Source organism: Sparus aurata, chromosome 23, assembly GCF_900880675.1.
Source record: "Sparus aurata chromosome 23, fSpaAur1.1, whole genome shotgun sequence".
Classification (NCBI taxonomy): Eukaryota; Metazoa; Chordata; class Actinopteri; order Spariformes; family Sparidae; genus Sparus; species Sparus aurata.
The window spans coordinates 5,337,809-5,365,747 of NC_044209.1; the positions used below are offsets into that span (position 1 = coordinate 5,337,809).

Sequence of the window (27,939 nt, forward strand, 5' to 3'; positions counted from 1 at the left end):
AGCACAGCACAGGGGGAGAGAGGGGCGCTGTCCATGGTGCTGAACAATACAGCTGAGGCCAAATATGAGATTTACCGAAATAAAAATAGGGCATGGCAGTAGACAACACATGAATCATAGGTTTCGCCCAGAGTGATGAAATCAGAGACAGTTCACAATGATTAACACCACCACATTCACAGTCTCCGTCGTGCCAACTGTGTTTTGCCTCCCCGTACATCTGCCACGTGAGAGGCGAAGGCGCTATCCTCCTCAACCGCACGCGAGCTAATCGGAACGCTTCCGCTCGAATCAGCCAATCAGAGCAAGGTGCGCTGCGGCTTATAAACCCATCTGCTGCCGAGCCTTTCCGCTCACTGTCCCCGCTGTCCTGTGAATCGTTGACCCCGAGCTGCATCCCTGATCTACGGCGACCGTGAAGATGGCGAACCGGGTAAGATACATATTATGTACTATGTCATTTATGGCTGTATGATACCTTCGTGTTTCCGTCTGGGAAATAAGAGAAAAAAACATACGCGGGGCGGAAAAACGTCGGCCGCTTGTTGTGTCGAAGCGGTGTTGGTACCTTTAGCGCCTGAATGTCACCGCGGCGGCAGGATACGGGGTCGGTCTGACACGGTGCTGCAGCCCCTCAGCCCCTCCGCGTCACACAGGGAGTCATTTGAGCCGGGGCTGCATCTCAGCTCCAGCACAGGACCTCCTCAGCCCGCGGACTGCCGCCTCCTCTGGGAGTATCTCTGGTCCATAATATTAATCCGAGGCTGCGCGTGCCCTTGAGCCGACACGGCTGCGTGACGAGCGACCACCGAACAGCCCTTTACGAGCTTTCGTCGGAAAGATCAGAGGGAACGTTTCGAGTGGTCGGTGCATCGACCGCAGCCAGGCCGTGTGAAGCATGTGAGCGCGCCGTGTGATTGATGGGATGAAAAAAAAACAAGGAGGCTCGCTCATTTAGCTTCGAATCTGCAGCCTGTTTGCGCTGATAAGCGCTTAGTGGCACAGCAGATCAGCAGTGGATGGCCGGCTGCTGGACTGTGTGCATATTTACACCAGTGGTTGTGAAGAACCTGTCGACGTACAGGGAGGAGGATGCCGGGTAACCAGTGTCCACTATCAGTCTCACCACAGGCCCCAGTGTAGAGGGATGCTGGTGTGCTTTCATTTTACAGACAGGGTAGAGCCTCTGTAGTCTGGAAGCTGGGTAGATTAACCCAAATGTGCCTCCTTTTTGTGTTGTATTTTCCTTTTTCCATCTTAAAATGGCACCCACCCATTAGAAATAAGGCAATCACTGTAATGACTGAGCGTCAGGGCAATTTGCTGCAGTATGCACATTAATATTCCCGGTGGAAACAGGGTTGCAGTCAATCTAAACTGGTCACAGATGGATACACCTACCTGTACTCCACCAAGGCAGTGAGCCTATCTTCCCGTCATGTTGTAAAAAGGCAGTCATTCGTCAGATTCTTTCCTGATTTGACATAGGCTGACTGCTCTTGCAAAGTCATCAGTGTAGCCCCTCGTGCTTCATGACGCCTTAAAGGGGTAGTTCAACATTTTGGAAAACTATCCTTTCCTTCAGGCAGAGGGGAAGATCAGGGAAAGATTGATACCACTGTCGTGTATGTAAGGTAAATATAAACCTACCATAAGCAGCTGTTTAGCTTAGCTTAGCATAAGGACTGGAAACAAGGGGAAACAGCTTTGTCAGCACCTGTTAGGCCCACTAATTAACACATTAAACTAGTCAGAGACACATTTCTTGCTTTAACATATTGTCAAGTGATGGCTGATATACATCGTTAACATTGGTTCCCTATATATTCACTTTCAGAAGGGTACTTTGTCTGCCACTGGGCATGATCTCCTGCAGACTATATGAATGTGGTCCAATGGAACTGTCTGTCATCCTGACAGCAGCAGCAGTTGTCTGTTCCCACTTTAAGTCATTGTATTTATGTCATCCATACATAAGTGAAAAAACCACCAACAACTCACAGATGAGAGAAGCCCATCCTTCACAGTACCTTGCCCTTGCATCATGCCCCGCCTCTTTTTGGGGTGAAAACAGCCCTTCTAATTTGACTGGCGGTAAATGCAAATTCTGCAGTCTTTGGCAGTTTGACAGCACGCAAGAAGAACACTGCATTGCGTTTTACCTTACAGCCACAATACTATGGCCACAAACATGAATCATTTCAACGTATGATCACCATCATATAGAAAGAATTTAAGAAAAAAAGCTTGACCGTGACCATCCTTTCAGTGGCAGTCGCCATCAAATTGGGCGAACCTGACATACGTAGCTACGCTTGAATGCCTTGGTAATATATTTGTCATCAAATCATCACATTTGTCCTCTCTTGTTTTAGAATTTCTCCAATGTGACGTTACTGTAAACTGATTACAACGCTTTGGCAAAGCAGAACCACCGTCTCTATTTTGATATCTGTTGCTTATGGTCTGCTTATTACATGACCTTTCGCTACGAGCCAAGAGTGTAGACAAACCGATTTCCTATGTTACTTAACGCTGTTTACAAGGTTCATTATTAGAAGGTGGGTCAACTTGATTCATGTGAATTATTAATGTTAAAATACCCTCTGCTCCCAGCGCTCTTTCCAGTGCAGGGACGATTAAAGCGAACTGATCTGGAGACTCTTATCTGACTCGCTTCGATCTGCAGGCATTGGCAATCGGTGCCATCTACTCAATTACGTCCTTAACTAACCTGTCACAGTCCGCTGGCACTGACTGGTCGGGTCTCACAGTTTATTTTCATTCTCTCTGCACATAACCCTGTCATGAAATGGAGAATTGTTGCTTCGGCACTGCTGTTTCCAGTCTGTTCTGTGGCCCTTGCTTCATCTTTACCCTAACGACATAAGGGTGGCGTCTCCTACTCTGACTCTTTGCTGTAAAGCAAAAGTGTCAAGCAAAAATTTGTGAAAATTACTCAGCATATTCCCACCGCCCCTCTTTGTATGCTTGCATACCTGAGTGAGGTCCACTGCAGAGACACTTTCAGATTTTCCTATTTGAACCTCAAATGTACCAAAAAGAAAAGCCCCAATCACTTAAATCTTTTCTCTTAAATCAAATTAATCACGTCATGACCTTTGACATTTATCTTGTGACCCATAGTTGGGCATCTATCTGTCTCTCAACCAATCCTATGTACGTACTTAATTATTTTTTTTGTGTGTGGTACTCATGCGTCACAGTGATGCAGGGTGCTAACAGCTGTAGCATTATGCAGGAAGATTGTCTCATTGTGCTCAGGCATGTACACTGCAGAGTGAGCAGACATTGATGCACAGGGGTGTAGCATAGTGCTTGCAGATCGAATTCAGTCTCGTTCAGCAAGGGGCCTTTTTTCATAGCCTCTCATAGCAGCTGTTCCAGCTCATTCACTCGTTTAACCAATTCATAGTTTTAGCTTGCAAGCTCCAGACGATGAGCACTGCATGCAGAAGCGACACTCAGTGGTTAATACGTGCCATGAGTCTTTCATACAAAAAGCCTGAAGCTGCTTGTGCATAGATTTTGAGAGATGTTGTCACGTTTCACATCAGTGAAACTCAGGTTTTCACTGTTATAGTTCTGTTGAACAAACAAAGCGAGAATACGCAGGAACCAGGAGGAAAGCGCTGACCTGCCAGTGTGATCCATTTGTACTGCAGAGCCCGGCAGCATTTTGTTCATCAGTCTGAACATGCTGTGTCTTAACAGTCTGACCGCTGACTGACTTGTGGATGAGGCCTTGCATCCGGGGGAGATAGATGCGTCAACACTGCTATAAATGGCTGCAGTGTTCGCATTCGTCTGTCTTTACATATGGATTGGATTTGTGATTCACTTTTACATCATTAGTAAAAACAAACAAGCAAAAAAAAGACAAAAAAACAGCCACAACATTATAGCTGCTGCTCTCATACGAAAAGAAAACCTTCAGGGTAACTTTGATGTAACCTGAAATTAGGGGTAGTATGATCTAGAATTTATATCACTGTTCTTTTTTGCATATTGAAAAAAAGATGTAGGCACATTATTTTTTTGATATGCCTATACATGTGTGACAGTGATGACACAATCCATGTCGTAACAGAACGTGACATCTTTAAATCATGGAGGATGAGGCAACGTGGGATGTCAGTCGCTAGGGTGTGCGCCCCATTTACAGAGCCTGTGTCCTCACTGCGGCGGCCCGTGGTTTTGACCTGCGGCCCTTTGCTGCATGTCATCCTCGCTCTCAAAACATGGTGGATGAAACTGATTAGCAGAAGAGTGGCTAAAAGAGGAATTGTATCTCCCCTGCCCTCTTTAGCTGCTACTGCTACGTCCGTCACTAGCAGAATTTTCCCGCCGTAGTTAGCTGGCCGATTCAACCAACATTCGCTCCACAAGTTAGGTGACCACTCTTTTTTTATCGTTTCTAGCTCACTCATTTTAAAATGCAAATCTTGTAAAGGGCCACTTAAGCATTCACTTGGTGGCTACGTTCGTGATATCATGCTAAAAGACTGAGGCTAAAGCCACATAAAATCATAAAATCAGCATCTTCATCACTAGATGATCAAGGTAGAAGACTTAGCCCTAGAGTAGGCTATGCTTAGTATAAGCAACTTACCAGATAGTATTTTCAAACAATAGTATTGAACAATATAATAATATAATATTTTACTTTTAACTGTAGTTACAAGAGAAAAGGCTTTTAGAAAGTGGACCAATATGTGTTCAGAGAACGTAACATTGGTTGTGCTTACTGGAGTGTAAAGCATCCCAAATCCAAAAGCTGCTAATGTTAGCATAAACTCTGATAGCATCCAGGACCAGTTTCCACATTCTGGGATTAATAGTACGCTTCTAAAATAGATTTGATTTGGGCTTTTGTTAAGTGTCCTGTTACACCACAAACTAATTTAATTATTGAAATGTGGCTTGGCTTTGGAAGTAATGTAGGGCTTACTCCTGTATGTAGCTTACTAGTTAGTTGTGGTGTGGACATTTCTCCATAATAAGATGCAATGCGATACAGACGTGGAAGATTCTGCATCGATGCAGAGCTCATGTTGATTTTTGTGTTAAAAAAAGAAGTGAAAACATTATTATTGTAGATTAAAACAAACAGATGGATCAGTGTTTTGTTTTTGTACTGAAAAGATGCAGCTTTTATTATGTTGATTGCTGAAGTCTGATTATTGGAAGGACTTTCTGAATAAAAGCGGAATTTAGATGATGAAAAAGAAGCCATGTGCAATAACATAGATCATTGTGGATGCTGTACACTGAGATGCATCTCGACGCATCATGATTAATCGAGAAACGTTTTTGCGTCATTAGCTGAATCGTAATTGAATCAAATTGTGAGGCTAGTGAAGATTCACACCTCTTCTAGTCATCATAACATGCACAGTTCAACCTCAAATAAAAGGTAGAGCAATTTACAACCTCAAATAGTACTAGATAAAGAATGTGTCTACCTTCTGAACAGTATCTTGAATGAATGTTAAGTTGTAGATATAATCAACACACAATATTAATAAGAATATTTTTCTAGTATCAAAATGTGTCACATTTTGTTAAATGTCAGCAAATGTATCATATTTAAAATTTTCATGTACACAAATCTCTTTTTTTACATTATAGGTTACATATACAGCATTTGTAGAAAGGTGCAGAATAAAAAATATATATGAATTGATAATTAAAAAAACATGGAAAGGTCCAAAATGACTGTTTGTTTACCTCTGTGTAAGAATTCTGACAGTTGGTTCCAGCTTCTAATGAGGTTTGTGAGTCAGTAGTGTTAAGCTCTTGGTATCATGCGTTGTGTTTCATCAGCAATAAAGAATCTCGATCATTTCCAGTTTACGGGGAAAAACATTCCATTATTTTACCAGTTCTACAGTATGCGCTCAGCGTACTCCCCTAACATTAACTAATGTAAGCATTGCTACCTAGCATTATCAAGGTTAGCTGCAAGGTTAGTGCAACAAACTGGCAACCACTTGAGGGGGTGTTTTATTCAAAAATACGTGTTGTGACTTGACTGCAATGGAAGACAGAAGGCCACATGTAGTGGCTGAATATTAACAATAAATCCATGAGAGCAACTTCAGTAACTCAATCAGTGAAGTTTTAATTGAAATTACCTTGGAAAGATCAATTCAGACAACAGGACTTTGTAAAAACATTACACAAAATTATCAAATTGTCAGAGGGCGACTCTGATAAAGTCCAGTATAAAATGATACTGAGTTAATGCTGAGCTCTAATGTTGTAAACATTCGACTGTGAACATAAACCTTCCACGTGGCTGTGCAGTCTTTACTCTGTCGTCTCTCCTTTGTTGGGTAGTGTTTGATAAATGCAGTATCTGTGTGACATTTTTGGTTCAAAGGCTTGTCACAGTTGGCTTGAAATAAACTGACACCTGCCCGCCTGATTTTTGTAATAAAAGTAATATATTCTGCAAAAGAAACAAAACTACTGTGTTTCTCCTTCACCACTCCTGGTAATTTGCACAGCCAGATGCAATGAATAAAGGGACAGAACTAATGCAGTGTGCCTGTTTTACATGTAGGTGTGGTTGTTACACGACATATATTTTAAATTGTCTGCTGTTTTATATCGTAGATCGTATCTTAATAATGCCTCACAATTGTGTGTGTGTGTGTGTACATGGAAAGAGGAGATGTGATGGTAAGTTCCTGTTCTCGGTCGTCCAGCATGAGTCAAACATGTCCAGTGGCGTGTTGTATGACTCTCCCAACTGCAGTCTCACACACACGCACACGCACACAAACACACACACACACACACACACACACACACACACGCCTCATCCTCACTTGCCCAGCAGACTCTGTGCTGTTGCTGGGCATACTGCAGCTTGTCAGAGGGAGTCAGGACAAAGCGTGGACAGAGTGACCACAGCTCTACAGAGTGACACCACGACAGACTCAACATCAGTTCCAAAAGAATTGAAAAAAATAAAATGGATTATGGAAAATAATGATTTACAGGTTAATGTGATATTGGTCGATTTGTTGATGACTCTCTATCATCTCTCTGTTATTTCATCATTTTGCCCGGTGGCATTGACAAAAAAACAGTTTTGAAAATCAGCTCTCTCAGCTCTCACTTCCAGAGAAGGTGGTGGCCTTTCAGTGTGCCTGCTTGTCAAATATATTCATGAATATTTGAATGGCTTTCATAATTATACCGCCAGGAAAGCTTTCAGTGGGGGAAAAAAAAGAAGATGTGGTGTCGTCTGTGTGTTGATAAGCCTTTGGCACTGACTTTGCTGTCCCTGACCCTATGTGCTGATTCCCTGTTGAGGGGGAGAGAGTCCATAACTGATGCCAGCATAAGAAACACAGTGGTGATGCTGATCCCAGGCTGGGCTGATTTAAAGGTCCAGTATGTAGGATTTAGGGGGATTCATAGGATGTACTGGCAATGTAGTGATCATCATTTTTATGTTTACATTATAATCCCCTGAAAACTAAGAATTGTTGCATTTGGTTACCTTACAATGAGCTGGTCGCCTTCCATGGTGTCTGCCATTTTGTCACCACTTTGTTTCTGCAGCAGCCCAGAATGGACAAACCAAACCTAAGGGGGCCCCTTTGTGTTTTCTCAATAGATATATTAATAAGTATATTAGAGCCACTGAGTCCTACACACTGAACCTTTAATCGTGAAGCAGTCACGGTGAAAATATGTTTGGATTGTATTCTAGTTTGAGCACAACCAAAAATCTCGATATATATTACTGTGGCTAACCTCCATACGTTTGAGTTTAAGAGAGAAAAAAGTATATGCTGCTAACTTAGAAAAATATTTAAATGAAATTGGAATAGGCTATAATAAACTTTACATTACCTAGTTTAATGCTGAAGCCCGATATGAGTTGGCCCCTATGACAGTGAGCTGCGCTTACTGGCTACTGGTTAGCATAATATTTGCTAGCGATCACAATACAATAGTTAATCATTTGCAACATTAGACAAGCTGTTAAGGCAGCAAGACATTGGTTCTGGTTCAAATAATTGCTATGAAAGAAATGTCAGCGCCTTACCTTTGTTAGTAGCACTATGCAATTAAAAATCTTTTTTTGGGGGGGGGGGGCTGTACAATATAGCATCATGTTTTCTTGCTCCCCACTAGCATCAAGTATTACAATGTGCCAAGAAAATAATGACTTGGCACTGTTAAAAGAACTCGAATCTGACTTTCTGTGACAATCAATGTTGAATGAACAACTTTTGCTTTCCTGGTAATCTCTTTAAATGAACAACATCACTCTTACTGCAGCCCCTGTGAGCAACCATACAGCATGTAGATGAATCCAAAATTCAACCGGCCTGCTGTGCCTAGTCAAAGTCGACTTTAAAACATTTGAAATTAATAATGGAAATCATTAAGGCTCACTGCACCAGTTAACTAGGACGGACTACCGCAGCCAAATTATTATTATATCTTGCAACACCTTAAAGATGATGAGCACAAGCAACTCATGCAGGGTGATGTGACGTTAATAGATTATTGATCTGCTGTTTCAACTGGTGATTTAACCTCAGGAGTCTCATAGGGATTACACTTTGTGTGCCTTAAAGTAACCACAGACAGTACTCCTCAGTTTAAGGTCAGGGAGGAGGAAAAAGGGTAGGTGAGACACTTGGGCACAGTCCAGCTGTGGTGGAGGTTGACCACCAGGCAGTCTCAGCAGTCATCTGGCCTTCATAAAGCCACTAGATTACTCGGCAGCAACTCAAGACGGTATCATGCAATCATGGCAGATGCTCAAGTATAACACGTTTGAGCCCTTACCTATCAGAAATGTATCATACTGTCAGAGTTATACTGTTATTACGGGCAAATGTGTTGTAGGACAAATCTTGCTGGTTTTGTTTTTGGTCAACACTTCAGACAGACATTTCTACCTTCGGCCACAAATATTCAGTCTACCGCTTTATTAATTGCATCTTTGGCACTGAAGTGTAAAATCTGAACGGCTCAACTCAAAATAGACCTCAAGGGGAGTGCGAACGCAAACCAGGTTAATAACCAGGAGAATAACCAGTGAACTGCGACACATTTGATTTGAGGGTTATTTTTTTTGGCTAAAACACTGAATTGGAGCAGATCAACCGCCGACAGATGGATTCAGCGACAAATTGAAATTCTCTAAACGTCAACATTTCTTTGTCCCCCAACAATGCAGTGTAGGTGCAGTGTAGGTGTCTTTCAAGCACAACTTGATTGATCTAATTGTGTCAAAATCAATAGGTAGAGCTGAAGCGCTTTTCATCCTCCAGTCGGAGAAGGAAGGAAAAAGAAAGAAACAGACACATCCTTGTGTTATGGAACAAGTGAGTGGGCTATGGAAGATGGCAGCTCTCCAAATGTGTGTCTCTCCTTCTTCAGGGTCTCATCCTCTCTCTGCTTTAATGAAGTGAGCAGTTTATTTCGATCGTCATTTCCCTGTAGTTCCACCATCTATTCCTGTTGCTGTTGTATATGAATGATATAAGTGAATATGATTTATCCCTTGGTTTTCCAATACATATGAATTTAACATTTTTGAATTGAGATTTATAATATTTACACTCGGGTGGGTGTGTGTACTGTCCTGGTTGTTTCAGGAGAGCTAACGTTAACTTTAACAATCCTTCTGAAAAAGCCCTTTTAAAACCAAGCCAAAGGAGCGGCAGGCTTTGAAGACAGTTAGTGGCCAAACTGTGTGATTACCCCACAAAATGACTCATTTCACCATCATAATTTGAGCCATTCAGTCCATAGAAATTTGGAAAGCCGGGTGCTAAACAGAAAGCGAGCCGGCTCGATCGGCGGAATTCTCTGGTGTACACACTCGCTCTCATAGGCTATGTCCAATAATAAAATGTTCTAGTTCAAACTAGCATGTTTGTGGTCTGGTGACATGCTTTTATTCCAAAACCTCGATGGTCTGAAACATGTCCCCTTGGAATGGAAACCCGTTGTGTGACGGCCTAATTTTTTCGGAAAACACACACACGCACACACACATTGCAACGAAGGCTAGTCGTTGCGTGTGGATGGGCATAATCCATCTGCATGTAAACCACATACAGTACATGAGCATATACAGTATCTTCTGTAAATGCGTACTGTATGTTTGCGTGTATCGCGCATGTGCTTGTTTAGTGTGTGAGTGGGTGTGTGTCTAGGAATGGATCTATGTGTGTGTGCGTGTCTGTGTGTGAAAGGGAGTAATGGTTAATCCCCGGCTGTCTTGATGCAGGGCCTTCCTCTGTGAGCTCTGAGCTGCAGCTATTTTTAGAGAGCCCCTCTCCGCTGTGAGGCAGCTGCAGCCAGCACAACAAAACACCAGCAAACACACCGATGCGCACACACACACACACACACTGTACACACTGCGTTCCTGGGAGTTTCTTTGTGTGGGTCGGCATGTGTGTTCTGTGAGGACAGGAGCAGCCTAGGTGCAACCCTAACGTCCATCAGGACAATTAAACAGGGAATTGACATTGTCAGTGCTGGTGTAAACAATATTTCAGTATTAATGAGAATATGTTTCCAGTACTAATGCATAGAAATAAGGACATGGTAAGATAACAACATGCTGTTTTTGATCATTAGCTATTTATCTGGGGATTATAGTGGTGTCAGTGCCTCTACCCAAGAAGTAATCCAGCAAAACTGCAACTTTTTACCCTTTATATGGATTAACAACATGTTAATTAATGAGATTAAGAGATGTTGGTAGAGGGATTTGAATTACCTTGATGCCAAGGATACACAGCAGGCGGTAAGCATAAGACAGGTTCAATTCTCACATAAATATTAGCCTGGCTGTTCACACCAGAAGTGCAATTCAGAGGAAAAAGCCAAAGTAAGTCAAACAAAACATTACACTAGGACAGTGACATTTGGGACAAAAACAAAAAAAGAAAAATCAGGAAACACATGTCAAGCAAACCCCAGGACGATGACAGTCTAACTCTCTTTTTAGACACAACTGACAACTATGTGAAATATTTTAACAAGAACAATTAAGAAGCAGCCATGATTCTATAACAAAGATATGATCAGTTTGTTTTTGCGCCAGATTAGCTCGCATTATGAGGAGATAATGGACACTGATCCAGATTGTGAGCAAGCCCCAGAGCTCTGTGCCATCTTGCCCTCTGTCTGACCCGCCCAACTGGTTAACACGGACGCAGAAAGCAAGTGTGCCACGCTAGCAGGGCTACATGTTTACCCTGTTTCTAATTTAGCTAAGCTAATCGGCTGCTGGCTGTTGCCTTATATTTACTGTAAACACAAGGGAGTGGTATCAATGTAGCAATCTAGGTGATGCCATGGTGTTACCCAATAAACTAATCAACTAATAATGTAATTTAACTCTTGGCAAAAAAGAAAATAAGTCAGTTTGCCAGAACTTTGCAATTCTTATAAAAGCATAGCAACAATTGTAAGCATTTTAAGCAATTGTAACATTTTTCATGAACTTTGCGGAAGAGCCCTTCAATAACAGACACTTGGTTTAACAATTGAAATCTGATGGGGAAGAACCATCGCTCCCTGTGACAAATGACAGCACCTTGTGCCCCGTAGCCTCCTGATTTAGTACTATCTTCAACAGAAAGCTGCCAAGGAATTACTTAGTGTGATCCATTTAAACAGGAAAGTGAATTGGCTCGTATAGGCTACTAATTTCATAATGTGCTCTGCGATGGCTGGTATTGGATTTGTGTCTGTTGGCTTAAGGTGCTGAGCAGAAGCAGCCTCAAAGCTGATTTGAGTGTTTCCTATCATTTATTGCAAATTGGCTTTTTATTATCTATAGCAAACATGCACCTGTCATCATCAGCATACACATTCGTAGGCGTTTAAGTCACGTTTGTGCTCAGTGTTGCTGCATAAATTCCAAGATTGAAAATCCACACAGAGCTGATACAATTAACCGCTCTGCTTGGCTCATATTTCATGCCCTTGGATGGAAAAGTTGGACAGCAGTGGTTTCAAATTGAATTGCAGGGAAGAAAATGCAACAGATTTGTTTGACATTGATTTTTCTGGTATTCTTCGTGAGATCATAAAGCCAATCTGAGGCCAGAGGCATTAGCTGAAGTGATTGAGATTGAAAGAGTGTAGATTTTCATTAGGTTTTGTTTTTTTTTGCTATTCTATTTGATTTAACATGAAAACATTGACTGTCTTTGTGTGCCTCATTCCTAGCCTTATAAAGTTCATATAGTTAATTAGTTAGCAAACAAAGCAGCATTTGTGTTTCTGTGTAGGTGTGTCTGATCACCTGATAAATGTAAGTTTAATATTCACCTTTCTTTAAGCTCTAATTTTGGTCTCCACCAAGTCCTGAGGGAAATGACTCAGTTAAATCCTCCACTATGTTTACCATTTAGTAACCTGCCTGCTGTTGCCAGAAATGGGGCCGATGAGAGCAGTGATACTGAACCAAAGGATCAACTAAATCACGTTCCAATTTGTACCCCTACCCCTTGTTGTCAAGGTCCCCATTGCCCCTCAAAACAGAATAACAAGAGGTAGTGGTTTAACTCTACACCCGTGAAAGGGCTCAACCCCTCAAGACCCTTTACATCATCAAAAGTTATCAACAGCATCATGTCAACAGATGTGACCAGACCAGATGCGACCAATAACACTATTTGCTGTATTACTCCATTCCTTTTAAGTGTCCCAGTAAGCCATGCAAGTGTGTAGGCATGCGCAATACCAGACCCTTGGAACAAGCTCATCCAAAATGAATGCAACCATAATTATTGTTGGAAAATCCACTTGTGCTTTTCCTGCTTTAACAAATCAAAACCGCCATTTGCCATTTATCTGGTAGAGACAAAAGAGCATGGAGGCTAGATATTCATTTTCTTCTTCAAGTCATAGATAAAAAAGAATACTACTTCATTAATTGGCTACGAGCAGTGCTTTATAGACTAATATTAGTACTAAGTGCAGTAACTGCTGGACTTGAATGACATTTTGAGCATCATATGTCTTCAAAGTGACGAGAGCAACATTGAAATGCGTCAAAATGTGGGACCGTCATGCAGAGATCGGTAATAACAATGTAACGTAAGCTTGCTAGCAAATTATTTACCAAGACATTAGAAAAACTAGTTGTGATTGTGTAATGTTTGTCGTAAAGAAAACCATAATACATTGAAATGAGAGATAGGTATCCCCTCAGTTTGACTTGTGCCTCTAAAAGATCTCTTTTTGGAAGACCATGAAGCCCTAACACTTCACCCTACCCCTGTATCCTAACAAGAATCTGGACACCCTACCTATATGCAAGAACAAGTAAAATGGAGGGGAAGGACTGTGGGGGTTCATTGGGATTGGCCCTATAAGTATTCACTCCACTTTGAGCCAATTTTGGTATCCACCAACTCCTGAGAGAAATATCTGACTGTTTAGTAGCTAAATCCTCCTGCGACTGAACCAAATGATGACAAGGCAGGTATTATATCTATCCTGATATGAGAAAAGTTATAGAACCACCAACAAGTTTTCTAACATTTTTCGAAAGTGTTTTTTGAGATTCTGCTGACACGAAGTAGTGTGTTTCAACCTATCTTTAGAGCACTGGTAACGTGGACCATCGGATACAATCTGAGAATGTCCACAGGGTTTATTTGGTAGTCTAGCTCAGCATGTTACCATGCTACCCACTGTATTGTTGTCATAAACCCTTGGATACGATGCTGCAGCGGTGGCTTTCATTACCATCGATTGACAGTGTAGGCGTCTGACTGGATACACCCCTGAGGCACAGCAGTATGAATAATTTACAGGGAATCTTGGGTTAAAAGGAATATTTAGATGCAGCCAAAGGAGAGGCAGGGAGCGATCGCTTCAGTGTCCAGCCACTCCCTGCCTCTGCAGTTTTACACACATACACACACACACACACACACAATGCACTGCCAAAAGTGGAAACACTTCTTGAATAATATAAGGAATCAGATTATACTGTACGCTTGTTACAGTCTCATGGGCAGGAGACAGAATGATTAGGAATTGAATAACGTGTCCATATTTAAAAATGGAAGAGAAAATTGATGGGTTGGGGTTTTAAAGTGATGTTTTTTCTTTTGCTGGAGATAATGATGATTGCTGAAATGAATGCATAATTAGATGAAGGCGGCACTAAACAGGAGTAATTTAACAAAAAGCCCAGTGATAGATAATTGGTCTACAGACAGGAGACGGAGAGTTTACTGGGAGACTGAATCCGGCAAACGCAAACTGAAAGAGATGATCGAGGTCGTCTTTTGGTAGGAGGAGGTCAAACAACAGATTGCATGGAAAACACTTAACTACTTACTGTTAATATAAAGAGATTGCAACACGAGCAGGTTGAGAAGAAGTAAAAGAAAACACCTGAGCTGGCAGAAACTCAATTGAAATCCTTGGACAACAGATGTTCAGCCACCCAGACAAACCAGACACACTTGCTGTATTTCCTCTCAATAAATCAAACAGGGAGACTGGAAAGCCTTTTATCATCAGTCACAGCAAAGGCAAGATCCCACTGTGAATATTTTAACAAGGAAGGAAAGGATGGAGGGATCTTAATGTCACGAGATCCCTGAAATAGTTTTAGCCATTCATTCTGAATGTCTTGATAAGTGAGTCAGCACAAAGTGTTACCAATCTGTGGGTCAGATCATCCCAAGGGGTCGATGGAGTTGCATGATGATTGCATGATCAAAGGTAGCTCAGAGCTTCCTGGAGGCAAAGGTAGATACAGTCCTGCTCAGAGGCCTCGAGCAGGAAGTCAACATGGAAAGTGATGCAAAACAGCTGATGTTAGCAGGGCCACTTGTTGAAATCTTGTTTGTGTATTTTTCTTCTGATATTGTTCCACTACTTGTGATGTCCTGTCTGTTTGCCGGCTAATGCTAACTGATCCAGTCCTAACAGTCCTAACAGCGGCAGACTTAACACGAAGCAGTAGCAGGACTAGTACTGGTGTGACTCACTGCCCTTCTGCACTATTTCAATTCAGTTTGACAAGTGATGGATTTTCAAATGTATGTATCCACAGACCTATTTATTGATTGAATGAAATAAGTTGAATTATCAAAAAGGGCATATCAACACAGTAAAGGGTCCAATTCCCAGTGTGGTCACACTGATGACATTTCCCCCCTCACCCCTAACAATTACCACTCACCCATCAGAGAAGAACATCAGCTGGTTCCATTCTCTTGTATCCATGTCTCTTACCACAATAATACAGATGGCATCTTGTCTCTTATGGGCAAGAGATACATTTGGCATGGCACTAAAGCATACGGCTCACATCATCATACCACTACCAGATTTGGGGCATAATATGTTACAGGAAAATGTGCCTATTTGGCTCACAGAAAATGAAGCATTCCAGAAAGAAATGCTTCAAAAATGGCTTTGAATCCAACAGAAGTAAACCCCAAATCTGGTCTGCATGCACTTGACATCATTCCAGGTGATCACTCTGTGTGTGTGTGTGTATGTATGTGTGGCCTGCATGAGTGAATCAATCCATGTGAATGCAGCTTGAATGCATCTGTCTTCAGCTACCGCAGCTTTGCATCTCAGCAGCCTGCTGCTCTCAGTCCCCCCCTCGTCTCAAATACTGTCTTCTGTCCTTCCTCTCTGCTTGCCTATGCTGGCGCCCACAAGGTCGTAATATTTTTCAAGGTACGTATGTTTGGATGCACACCTGTTAAACTTTCAAAACAAGCTACTGCGTCCTCATCAGGGGGAACATGTTTGCTTGTGGCTTTCTGAATGGAGATGGTTGTATAGGAAACGTATTGTGCGTCACTGCTCCCAACCCCTTTGCTACAGGTAGGATCGCTGACTATTTCCTCAGGAGACAGTCAGCCATACGCATAGTAGCAACGCTAGAATGTCTGGCACCATTGCAACCAGTGACTGAGCTGCAATGTCAAGCCAATGTCACATACTGGCTGAATGGAAACTCATAAGCATCCATTAATCAGCTCCCCTGGTGCACTGCAACCCCAAATGCGTAGTCTCTGAAGCCCTGAACAAAATGGATTTGTTCCATACGGAGCATGCCATTTTGATTCAGGTACAAGTTAAATCTAGTGAGGTAGCCAAATAGCCAAGTTTTGCTTACATCTAGAATCCTAAATGTGAATTAGAAGTCGATATTCAAGAGGTTCGGTGCGGAAAAATGTCATTTTAAGTAGCAAATACAGCCAGTGATAATACGTTATTTTAATTCATTTTGTGGGGATTAAATCCTTAGTGCCCACTAAAAGCAAAAAACAGAGCCTGTGGTCAGGGTGGTGTCACAACAGTTACAATGGATTTCAGTTACGACGAGTTTCCATGGTTAAAAATACATCAGCATCTATAAATCACATAGAAATCATCGAATTATAACTCCAGAACTTCAATCATAGTTGACTGTACATTCATGGGTACATTAATTGTGTCAGGCAGATGGATTTGCAAGATCATATGAGCATGTGATCTCGAGAATCCACCTTGCCCGGCTTCAAGCTATGGCAAAGCGACAGTGGTTCAACCAGTCAGCATCCTATGAAGAACTACTGGCAGCTCCCGGCGAAGTCTAGGTGGTAAGACCAATGAGAAATAACAAGTGTCTGGTCCTTTCCAAACTTAAGGATGACTACCCAGATGGTTCTGTGCAACAAACCAACTGGCGTGTCAGGTTATGGCTACATTGCAATGAACTGCTAACAGCTAGACAGACAGGATTGGTTCGGGCAGGGGGTAGGGTTAGCTGTCTCCATTTTGACAACTCATCACCATTGGAATCCATTGCAATTCATGCCAATCCAGTTCATGCCAATATTTCACATAGACAATGGTCACACGTCGGCCAGTGTCATCTGACATCACGCTCAGGGTGGGAAGCTCAAATGTTGTAATGCTGTCTACCAGGTTGCGAGTATGAACATGTGGCAAATCTGACAATTTGTTACCATTTCACAGTTTCTTGATTCGTCAGCAAACATACAGACTATTAATAGTGAAAAGAAGGAGGGACATCGGGCAATGTTTCAAAGCAAAACAACATATTTGATAACTCATTAACTTAACATTAACTAACCATTCAAGCACTTGCTAGCTAAAGTTACCTCTAGTTACACAATGTCATAGGAAAGATGTAAATAATTGTAAAATATCACACACATTGTGCACTCATTTATTTAAGCCTGGAAGAAAGCACTGGATATTAACAGTTATGTTAGCTAAGAAATTGTTGTGTGCTAACATTAGCTAACAGATGATCAAATATGTTAATTTACCTTGAAAGATGGCCCTTTGTCTCTAGACATTTTTACTATCCACTTTTCAATTGCTTAGTAATTGGGAAGCTGTGAAAAGATAACGATTAGTCAGATTCCCACATTTATACTTTCCACCCTGAGCGTCATAGGAAAAGGCCAACGTGCTGATATTGTCTACTTTCTTTTCATAAAGTACCTACATCCTGGGACAAAAACAGTTGAGGGGGTATGTGAGACAATGTCTTCAGCATGGAGGGTCATTCTTGGGAATAGCTATGTGGCAAAATAATCTTAACTCAAATTTCCACCCACTAGCCAGTAGTCATAGCTTCCGACTGCCTCTCAAAGTCCTCATCATTGATCAGAGTTGGCTCAATTGTCGCCACATGACCTACTTCTGGAACTTTGATCTCATTACCAATGGCCTTTGGCATAGGATGGGATTATTCTCAGGCTGTTGACTGAATGTACAATCACATGATAACACATTTATGATGAAGACCTTCAGTTGAAAGGTGAAAGCTTGTTGAATGTTAGTGGGCGTTTTAGTCAAGAGTGCAATGCACTGCATCAGATCATTTCAGACCACTTAACACTAAGCTATTGTCTACTATATCCAAGGCTTACTTTCAGAGGGTTTTTGAAAGCTGATTTAATAGACATGGTTGCACTATGAGTGTTGTGGGTTGGAAGGCCCATAATCATACTTCTTTGGGGGAGAGACATTTTAAAAGACTAATTGTTAAAAATGTTATTTCTCAACAGTGTGTGATACCTAGATATGGTAACTAACAACTGATAATAACTAGATCATTTCAAATGCCATTGCTTTTGGTTTTAATAAACCATGTTATGGCACTTGATATTCACTGTTTTCTAGGTTACCCAGATGCTTTCTAGGGTAGCCTAGATGGGATTCAGTTTGCAGATAACCATGGCAATCCTGTATTTGAATTTCATGATGCTTTCACTCTTTCCTGCCCTCTCTGTCATCCATATCAATATTTTTGCCACTTTGCTGTCCCCGTTGAAAGCAATATTTCCCATTTCCATTACGCTAAAATGTTTTCCACCATGTATCATCACTGTAATTTGTAATCTTCAGTATGTGTACTTCCACCAGGGGAAATCTTCCTTTCCTCAGTTTATGACACAGCCTTTCCAAGAGAAAATGGTTTTGCACGATTACAACACTCTTTGAGATAATTGAATAATTCATAGAGTTACAACTAGCCTCTTTTCAAACATTTATAATAGCGTCTCTTGTGACTAAGCATTGATGTTGCATAATAAACAGACAAATGCATACAGTACATATCTTGGACATGTACAGAAAATTGCAGTTTGACCATTTACAATTATACACACTGTATAAGGTATTGACTAACTGGCTGGTAATGCAATCATATTTGACATTTTAAAGCTGCAACAATATTTTTTTATATTAGCAATAGGTCTATCTATTGTGTGTAATGGAGGGTCAAATCCACAGAGAAATGTCACTTGGCTTTTATGGCCAGGGACTTAGTTAGGGTCCCACAATTCTCAATTAATATCAAATCTGCTTAATATATATGTGCTTCTTTATTTGTTTGTTTCGTTGCACATTAATTACTATTGTGGCAACACCAATTTTAATAAGCCTGGGTTAGCTTAACAGCTAATTTAGCTGTAAAGCTTACCAAGGCATCGCTTACCTTTAATGATATTGTTGATTACATTATGAGCAGTACTTATTATATTTGTGGCCTAAAATGGGCTTTTCTCATCTCAGACGTTTAACTGGACATCGAAAGAAATGTTTTTAGACTGTAGGTTGTTTGGTTCTTGTATTGGTTTGGCAGTTGTTATTTCATCCGAGCTTGATAAGGTTTTTTGATATTAAAATGCTGACTCATTCCGTTTGGTAATTAAAAATCCAAACAGAAATCAAAATTGATTCAGTCACTATGATAAAATCCTCTTTGGGAAAAATAAATATGACTCGTAACAATAAGGGAAAGATCTGTTTTATTTTGAGTGAAAGGCTCCTTTAAGGTTTTGTCGACACACTGGTCTTTGTCTCTCTGTCTCACCTCTGTCTGGTCAGACAGCGGGGCAGCCAGTGATGTGGGCGTGATGCCAGCACTGCAGTGCTTTCTACCAGTTTGTCTCTCTGTATCTACTGTCTTTTCATTTGAGTTTATAAAAAACACAATTAGGATACAAAATATTCTATAACATTTCTATTTTTAGCTCTGTCTAGCTCAACTCAGTACCTGGGATAGATGCAGTGATCGATTAAAATTTGTGTCTGCTTTCACAGATAAGGAAAATATTACTGTTGTCAACAAGCGTTTTACTGATTGATAAGTAATTATGTAGACCACCTTGTAATAAAGCTGTTTCTAATTCTAATCTTTTGAGATTATGAATAGATTTGTAAGAAATTTGGAGAAAGGCTCAGGCAGAGAACTGGTTGGTCGCTAGATTTTGCCTGTAATCTGAATCTGGACTTTTGCCCATGAAACAGTTTTCATTTTCTATCCGTAGCTACTCTCCTAATGAGAAGGCCCTGCAATCGACCTGCTGAACATGACATTCTAGCATTTATGTGCTACGCTGGCAAAAATTGCTGCAGAGGGTGCACCTGTAGAAGAAGCAGAACGATTGGACAGTGTTGGATATTTGCTGATATGCCAGCGGGTTATAGATCGACACCTGCTGTACAGAAACACAGTGATTAAAGTACAGTTGATACCCCCACAGCTAGGTAACACAACTCCTACCTGACTCTGAGTTGTCCACATATATCTGCAAATTCAAACAAATGGTAGGAATACATAGAACACACTGTAAATGTACCTTGTACCGTGTATCAAATGACAACTGGTAATGATGAACCAACAGCGAATTGTCAACTGCTCTCAATAATGAACTTCAGCACACAGTTTAGCTGTTTGATCTGCCATTTCTATGTGTTTACTAAAAATCGAGACAGGCTCAGTTAGCAACTAGCTGGTGAACATAGTGGAGCTTTTAGCAGCTAAGAGCCAGATATTTCCTGCAGGGGCCGGTAGAGACCAAAAACAGAGCAACAAGAGAGTAACTCTAGGACTGATAAATACATCGATTAATCAATCAATAATTTGTGAACCATGTTGTTTTGAAGCTGGCTGGGTCTTTCACTACATTCGAAATTAACACAATTAAAGAAATAATAATTACCCACATATCTACCCAGAGCACCCAAAACAGCATGCAGTCCACTTGACACGGATAATTAAGTTAGTCGGTTATATTTACGGTCAATATATTACATAACCAACTAATCCTGATTTAAAAACAGAAATGATTTGCCCTTAACCAGAGGAAACACAGATGGGTGTGTCAGAGTTTGAATGCGTTTCTTTAATTTCTGAAGGGTGCAAGTTCTAGCTAAAAATGGGTGATTAGTAGCTCTAGAAGGCCTCATTAAGACCACGTTAGGCATTGATACAGAAAATTCTTTAACAGCAGAGAGAGGAGCGGTCTTGCAGGAACAAGCGACTTGAAAGCAATTACTGAGGGACAGTGCCGTTCAGACCCAGGATGAATAAGTCGGCAGTAAAGCCTGATTTATCGTCAGAGCCTCTGCTTAATGCAGTTCCCATGGTTACCACGTCATGTGCTGAGGCTGCAGCGATGTGCATTGGAATTCCTCTATCTGCTGAACCACAGGGCAGATTCGTGTACCTTTCTTCTTCTGTGCTGCAGAGGTGCTTGTACTACAGAGGCTTTTCAATCTGTGATGAAGATTAGGACAAGGCACCGTGTCCTTGGTGGAGAATTAACATAACCCAACCGTGGCTGTGAAAAAAGTGAGGCTCGATTGAAAGAAATGCACCTTCAGGCTGCAGTGACGTGAATTCTCTCATGGGGAGTCAGGGTGAAACGAACACAGCGAACAGATGATTAAGAAGCCCGGACTTTGATCTGGCTCCTCCTAATGTCCAACCCACTTTTACCCAGGTAAAACTGAGGAGATTGGCCTTTCTTCTGAGACATCAAAACATATATCACGCGTCTGTCTCTGACCATCTGGTGAGGACAGTGCTCATAAAATCAGCCATATCTCACGTCTTTTGGTAAACGCTGAAAGGGTATTGATTCTTCACATTCTTAATAAAATGCCTCATGCAGTGATACGTTTTCTCTTCACGCATTGCTCGTTTCTATTTTTCCAGAATATTGCTCTACTTTACAATTTTTTCCTTTTCCTTCTGTGCTAATGTAAAGAAATGTTTTGAGGTAGGCGAGAGTTGGCTTCCTCTTACTTGTTGATAGCAAATATTAAAAAAATTCCACTGTGACCTTGTGTGAAGAAAAAAAAAATGTTACCTTCCTAATAATAGCTTCGAAGTGAGAACTTCATCACTTTTTCTAAAGTGCTATGATTCATTCCTCTAGATCTAGAACTAGATCTAAGGTAACCTACATTTGTTTAAAATGACTCTAATGTCAAAAATGATGACAATAATTCTTAACTGCAGCTGACAAATAAATGTAGCAGAGTAGAAAAACATATTATGTTTCTATCTGAAATGTACTGCAGTGGAAATCAGTACAAATAGAAGAGAAATCCCGAAGTAAAGTCTAATACCTTAGAAGTATACTTAAGAATACTAAGTAAGTAAGTAAGTACACTACAGTACTAAAGTAAATTCTGTATAGCTTAGGGTTACTTTGCACCACTGGCCATCTCAACAGGTGTCTGCATCACCTCTCAACAGAATGCATTCACTCCAGAAATCATGTAAAAAACTACTAACACTGTTAAACTTGCAGTGATTTTGTGGAATCATCTGTTTTTTTCTCATTAAATATATATTCATGTAACACTTTCTGCATTAAAATGTCATAAAATCCTTTGTTATAAATGTGTTGAGTTGTGGCCTTACATGATTCCAAATGTTTCTAATAATGTCTAATCCATCATTTTTACTCGAGGTAACGGTGCAATTAATTGGATCTTCTGTCACTATAATTTCCGTAAAGAGTCAGAGAGAAATCAGAGAACATAACTGAATGTAACATGAATATCGTTACCGCGTCTGTAAACATTTCTGCCTGAGTACGTCACGTACCGAATAATTACTGGCTCAGGCGTGTTTGAGCTGACCAATCAGAGCAGACTGAGTAATCAGGAGGGGGCCTTAAATAGACAGGAGCTAAAACAGGCTTTTCAGACAGAGGGGGAACACAGTGTGGCTGCTACTTCCATCTTTCTTTTCTGTTGTTTTTTTTGTTTTGTTTTTGGTGAGAGACCCCTAGCAGCAGAAATGACATACTGTGACTTTATAGTACATGTAGACCTTAATTCAGTTTTGAATTTCTAGTAATTTTCAGACCTCTGCGAAACGTATTAATATGAGTTCTTGTGACTTCAATTGTTTAAATTTGGTGTGATAAGTTAAATCATTGCATTGAAACTACTTTCAACTCATTAAATGATTTATGGAAGTATCACATACATATCAGCAGACCTCCCTGTGTGCATTTCTGAGAGTTAAAAGTCTACAGAGACCCCTCTGTTTTAAAGGTTGAAGAGAATATTCAGGATGGAAACTGTGTGTCCATATTGAATAATAAAGTGGTTGTTTGTTTTCATGATAATAAGCTACAATGAAGGCTTGTACTGGATTCAGTTCCTGCTGTAGTGCATTCACTACAGCAGTCGAACGTCACCAAGAGCTGCCTCAGGTGTAGTCTCTGTACTGACTTTGACACAAAATGGCTCCGGCAGCAGCCACAGCTGGAAGTGTTCCTGTCAGACTGAGAAAGGGAAAGGGAAGGCAAGTCTGTGTATCTGCATGACTGAACAACTGTTGATTCAACTTGATAATTTTAAGAATATTCAGCTTGCTTTATACATTTTTGCCTAATTTTGATATCATAAGCGACAGGTGCTCCTGAACACGATTTGATTTATGTAGAGTAAAAAAAATGAGGGAATGGTAATGAGTTAGAAAAGTTGGACTGGCTCTCCTCCAGAAATGTAGGCTCAAAATTGACAGTGGAGCTTATGAGGGGGTTGGCTGTTGCTCTTGTTGATAATCGTGGTATTTTAATCAAGATTGAGAGAAATGTTAACATCTTCCAGCTCCGTGTCCTCCCCCACTCACCCACAGTGAACAGCTGAATATTGAACAAATAAACACAAATTATGAAATGGCCAAAAATTTACCCAAATGTAAACTGCTAGTTTGTGAAAATGTTCAAGGTCAGGTCAGTGAAAGGTCAGTAGAGTCCTGAAGTTTGTGACCCGTATAAATTTTGAATCAATTTTCCATGTTAAGGTACGGTGAGGCAACAAGACACAAAGGGGGGTGGAGAGCTCAATTCCCATCATTACTCATTGGAACATTTTTTTGTTGTTGTTTTTTGCTATTTTTAGCGATATGCATATGTGTTAGCAATGCAGCACAATTAGCTCCACCGTGGAAGTCCATATGGGAGAAAGATAATCACAAGTATGGAGATTGTTAATCAGTGTGCTACTTGCTTGTTGTACATCAGGCACACAGAAAGACCCGTCGGCCCCCTGCCCTGCATGTTTTAGACGTTTCCCTGTCCCGACACGCCTGATTCAAATGAACGGGTCGTTATCGGGACTCAGCAGAGTTTGATAAGGAGCTAATCGTTTGAATCAGGTGTGTCTGGGCCGGCTCAACACCTACAACACGCAGGGAAGGGTGGTAGATGTGTCATTTTAAATTTTGAAATCCTGACAAAATGACATGATTCTGCTTCCAATCAGCTGAACAGTTATTGTTTAAATCGCAGATCTCGTCTAAGTGTGCACATACACCTGACTTCTTACACTGTCTATACGTAAAAAGTGTGTTGTTGGTGCAGAGAGCGGATAATGTTTTTCCTGTGCGAAGTGAAAAATAAGCTAACACAATACAGATTTTATTCTTTTACGAGCCAGAAAACAGCCGATATAGATCCCAAATGTTCTATTAACATTTAACATTATTGCTAGTTGTACAACAACATAAATGGGTTTTTATCACAAATGTGTTCTCTCCTGGAATGAAAATGTGCTCAATATCTTTTAGCTAATGTTTTTTTTAATCTCCCATCCTCCTCTGTCTTTCCCTTCACAGACCATGCAAGCGGCGCGATGCCCGACAGATGAGCTGTCGCTGACTAACTGTGCCGTGGTGAGCGAGAAGGATCTGCAGTCAGGACAGTGAGTGATCAGTATCCTCCTATTTATCATCGCGTTCCTCTATACAGGCACATACCCGACAATCTCTGCAGGGGTTTTCTCGTCCATCCAAACACCCATCAATCCACCAGCCTAAACACCTGTCATCCATCCAAAAGGTCACAGTCAACAATCTGATGTGAGGCTGCACGACTTGCATTGTGCGCTCATCATTCAACGTTTTTGTTAAGGGTGCTCCCGATCAGAAGAGCTGATAAACACTCGAGACGGTTTCTCTCTGTGCCGCTTAAAATGCCACAACCACACACACTACAGACACACACACTACAGACACACACACTACAGACACACAAACTCTGCTGCTGGCTGCTAACAGCTGACTAGCCATCCTTGTGCCAATATCTATACGTTTTTCGATGCCCTCTTGGTTTAACCAGTTCATTATATTATATAGGTGAGGGGCCTGCCGGCCAGGCGTATTTGACTGCGAGGCCAGCCAGTGATTATAACTAGCAGGGACACAGAGCTGTGAAGAGTGAGATAACTATGGTAACAGCATGAGAAGACCGATGCTCCATTGTAATCAGAGCAGTCTGAAAGTATGAAGTTTAATTCATCATTTGGGGGAGGGGGGGGCAGCATAAAGGCATTTGTTTCAAGCCCAACAGCATGAGAGCTAACAGCAACTGCAGCTAACAACATCCATTTGATCAGTGATTGGTTATCGGTATGAGTCGATATTGCCCACAGTGATTGGTGACTTGATGTACAAATACACAATCTTTTCAGCCTAACTCACCAGCACAAGAAGTTAAACACAAGAAAAAGTCCTCCAAACTGAAGAACAAAACATTTTTGATTTGCCTTTAAACAACCCATATGAGCACTTTCTGATCTAACTGATCTGACCTAACCAGAAAACGTGTAGGATTGGATCAGTATGATAAAAATGTGGTACAGTAAATGCTGAAGAACTTGCATCATTTACCATGTATGTCATATATGCTTGGATATGATTAATGGTGGACTCCCCCTAGCAACAATAAGAAAAAAGGGGGGCAATCACGTGTCATTACAAAAAAAAAATGAAATTAATAGAATCCAAAAGGGGGTTTGATTAATAAGGAAAACATCATAAGAATAACATGTTTTTTGGTAAGTCTTTAGACTGTCTTTCACTGTGAGACAAGGCTTTTTGGCACCATTAAGGTCAAACAGAAACTTTTGAAAGCACTATGGCTATTCATGTTATCTCAGTCTATTCTCTAATTGAAATAAAATGTGAAAATAAAAGTGTGCAGTTACACACACCCTCTTTTATGTGTGTGTGTGTGTGTGTGCGTGTGTGTGTGTGTGTGCGAATTACTTTTGGTGTCACAGTGAAATAAAAGCCTCTCCAGCTGGCTTTTCGCTCTGCGGCGTGATAAGCATTCAGACACTTCAGATGTCGTCGTGTTCGCGCTGCTTTTATCTCGTGGTGTGTCGAAGCTCTGTAATACTGAGACTGAGCTGCTGACTGACAACAGGAATCCATTATGTGCTGCACGCAATTAGATCCTGTTTGGTGGCAGTATACATTTTGATGCACACATTAATTAAAAAAAAAATTCATCTCAGTCTCATTTTGAGACTAGTGAGTTTGTCCTATATTTATTGCTGCCATGGCAACTGCAGCCTTGTCTTTATCATTCACTGCTACCAAGCAGTAATGTTGGTGCTGTCAATAGTATACTGAGCATACTGAATGGATCGCAGCATAGTCTGCTTTCATAGTATTAAATAACACACGATGCAATGCTGTGCATTCATAAACATTATAGGGTGTTTACTGAAGGCAGCTTTGTCCATTATGGCAGGCGAAGGTACTAGTATCCTAGTAACGATCATGAGCACAACTGTTCGATAATGCCTCCATGAAATTGGCCAATTAAAAAGTGTTGCGTGCTCTCTAGACACGCTCATCTGTGATGCATGTGGGTGTGCTTTTCCTCCCCTCCTAGAATCAACAATAAAAAAACAATGACAAAAAACCCCATTGTACGTTGTGTTGGATAATTGCCTTGGTGTTTTTAGCATGCAGCTACCTGCCAAACAGCAGACACAGTTAGCAAGTAGCCGTTGCTTGAGGATAGTGAAGCATTTAGCAGCTAAGGTGGAGACCAAAAAAGGAGCAAAAAGGGGACTAAGTATTGGACAGAAAGACAACTCTTGACTAAATGCTAATTTTACTCTACATCTGCTGGATGGGTAAGGACAATAGTTTGCCACATTTTTCGGCTAAACAATCTATTCATGCAGCTTTAATCCCTCCATAGCAACTCAGGGGAGGCACACCATAAACATTTCTGAGTAGCTACAGGGGGAGAAGATTGAAATGTAGAAGTTGAGATTAAAACAAAAAAATAGAGCAGAAAAGAAAACATCCGACTGTGAATGGTCAAATAAGATAAATCGACTGAGTGAGATGAGTTAGCAGCGTTAAACCGCATTAAGTCAGTACATCAGTGATTCATGATGACACAAGAACTAACCAGCTGTCTCCTGTCTCTGCAGACATGTGACTGTGAAGACCACACCCAATCACAAGTTTGTGTTCACAGTCAAGACCCACCATACTGTGTCAGCTGGAAGCATCGCCTTCAGCCTGCCGCAGGTACACACACTCATGTGCAGTGACACACACATTGTTAACGACTACTTGTCAGCTCAATGCTCAATTCTTGATTTCTCTGTCACTCATCTCTCTTGTAGAGGAAATGGGCCGGTCTCTCCATCGGCCAGGAGGTGGAAGGTATGATCCCTATCTCACTGCTGCTCTAGATTCTTGACTATACAAGCAGAATATCACAGGTCTTTTGCCATAATTGACACGTGCTAAGCCCCACCTTCCTGTGATAATGTCGCAATGCCTGTCATTATAGTTTCGGAACAGCACTCACTGAAGTGATTGACTAGCACCTGAAATACAGAGTTATTTCTGGAGCAGTGTGTGTCTCATGATTTCAGGCGATGGTAGAGAAACGACGGCTTCTCATCTCTAACTGGCAACAGTCAAGTTCGTACGCCAGCTGATATGCCACTTTTACTGAAATATTTCCATCTTTAGTTAACTTAATAAGCTAATGTTAACTGAGAGCGGATTGTTACAGAAAAACGAAACAATCTAAAATGCTCTATGGTAGCTACATACGTGATATTATGAGGATGAAGCTACATGTTCAAGGAAATTAATTTAGCATTTTTCACCAATTGAAGATAGATAAGTAAATAAAGGAGCAGAATTATTTTTGTGTTGCAGGGCAGGGATTGTTTGTATGGAGGACTGAAACTGCCAAATCAAAAATAGTATGACAGATAAATAAATGAATGGTTCAGTGAATAAATTGATATGCCATTAAATGTACAAAAAATAAA

The 27,939-nt window shown here is 41.0% G+C and overlaps 1 protein-coding gene across 3 annotated transcripts in view; it reads left to right on the forward strand.

Moving 5' to 3' along the window:
- Positions 1-290: 290 nt before the first annotated feature.
- The window catches only part of LOC115574947 (vesicle-fusing ATPase), a 42,844-nt gene continuing 15,195 nt past the window's right edge, over positions 291-27,939 (forward strand). Inside the window, exons 1-5 of one of the 3 annotated variants that reach the window (XM_030406647.1) lie at positions 291-433; positions 15,724-15,741; positions 24,461-24,546; positions 27,079-27,178; positions 27,277-27,316. In XM_030406647.1, coding sequence (XP_030262507.1) covers positions 422-433; positions 15,724-15,741; positions 24,461-24,546; positions 27,079-27,178; positions 27,277-27,316 — 256 coding nt within the window. In that variant the 5' untranslated portion in view covers positions 291-421. The remainder of the gene's footprint in view (positions 434-15,723; positions 15,742-24,460; positions 24,547-27,078; positions 27,179-27,276; positions 27,317-27,939) is intronic. The other 2 variants (XM_030406648.1, XM_030406649.1) reach the window with 2 other exon arrangements.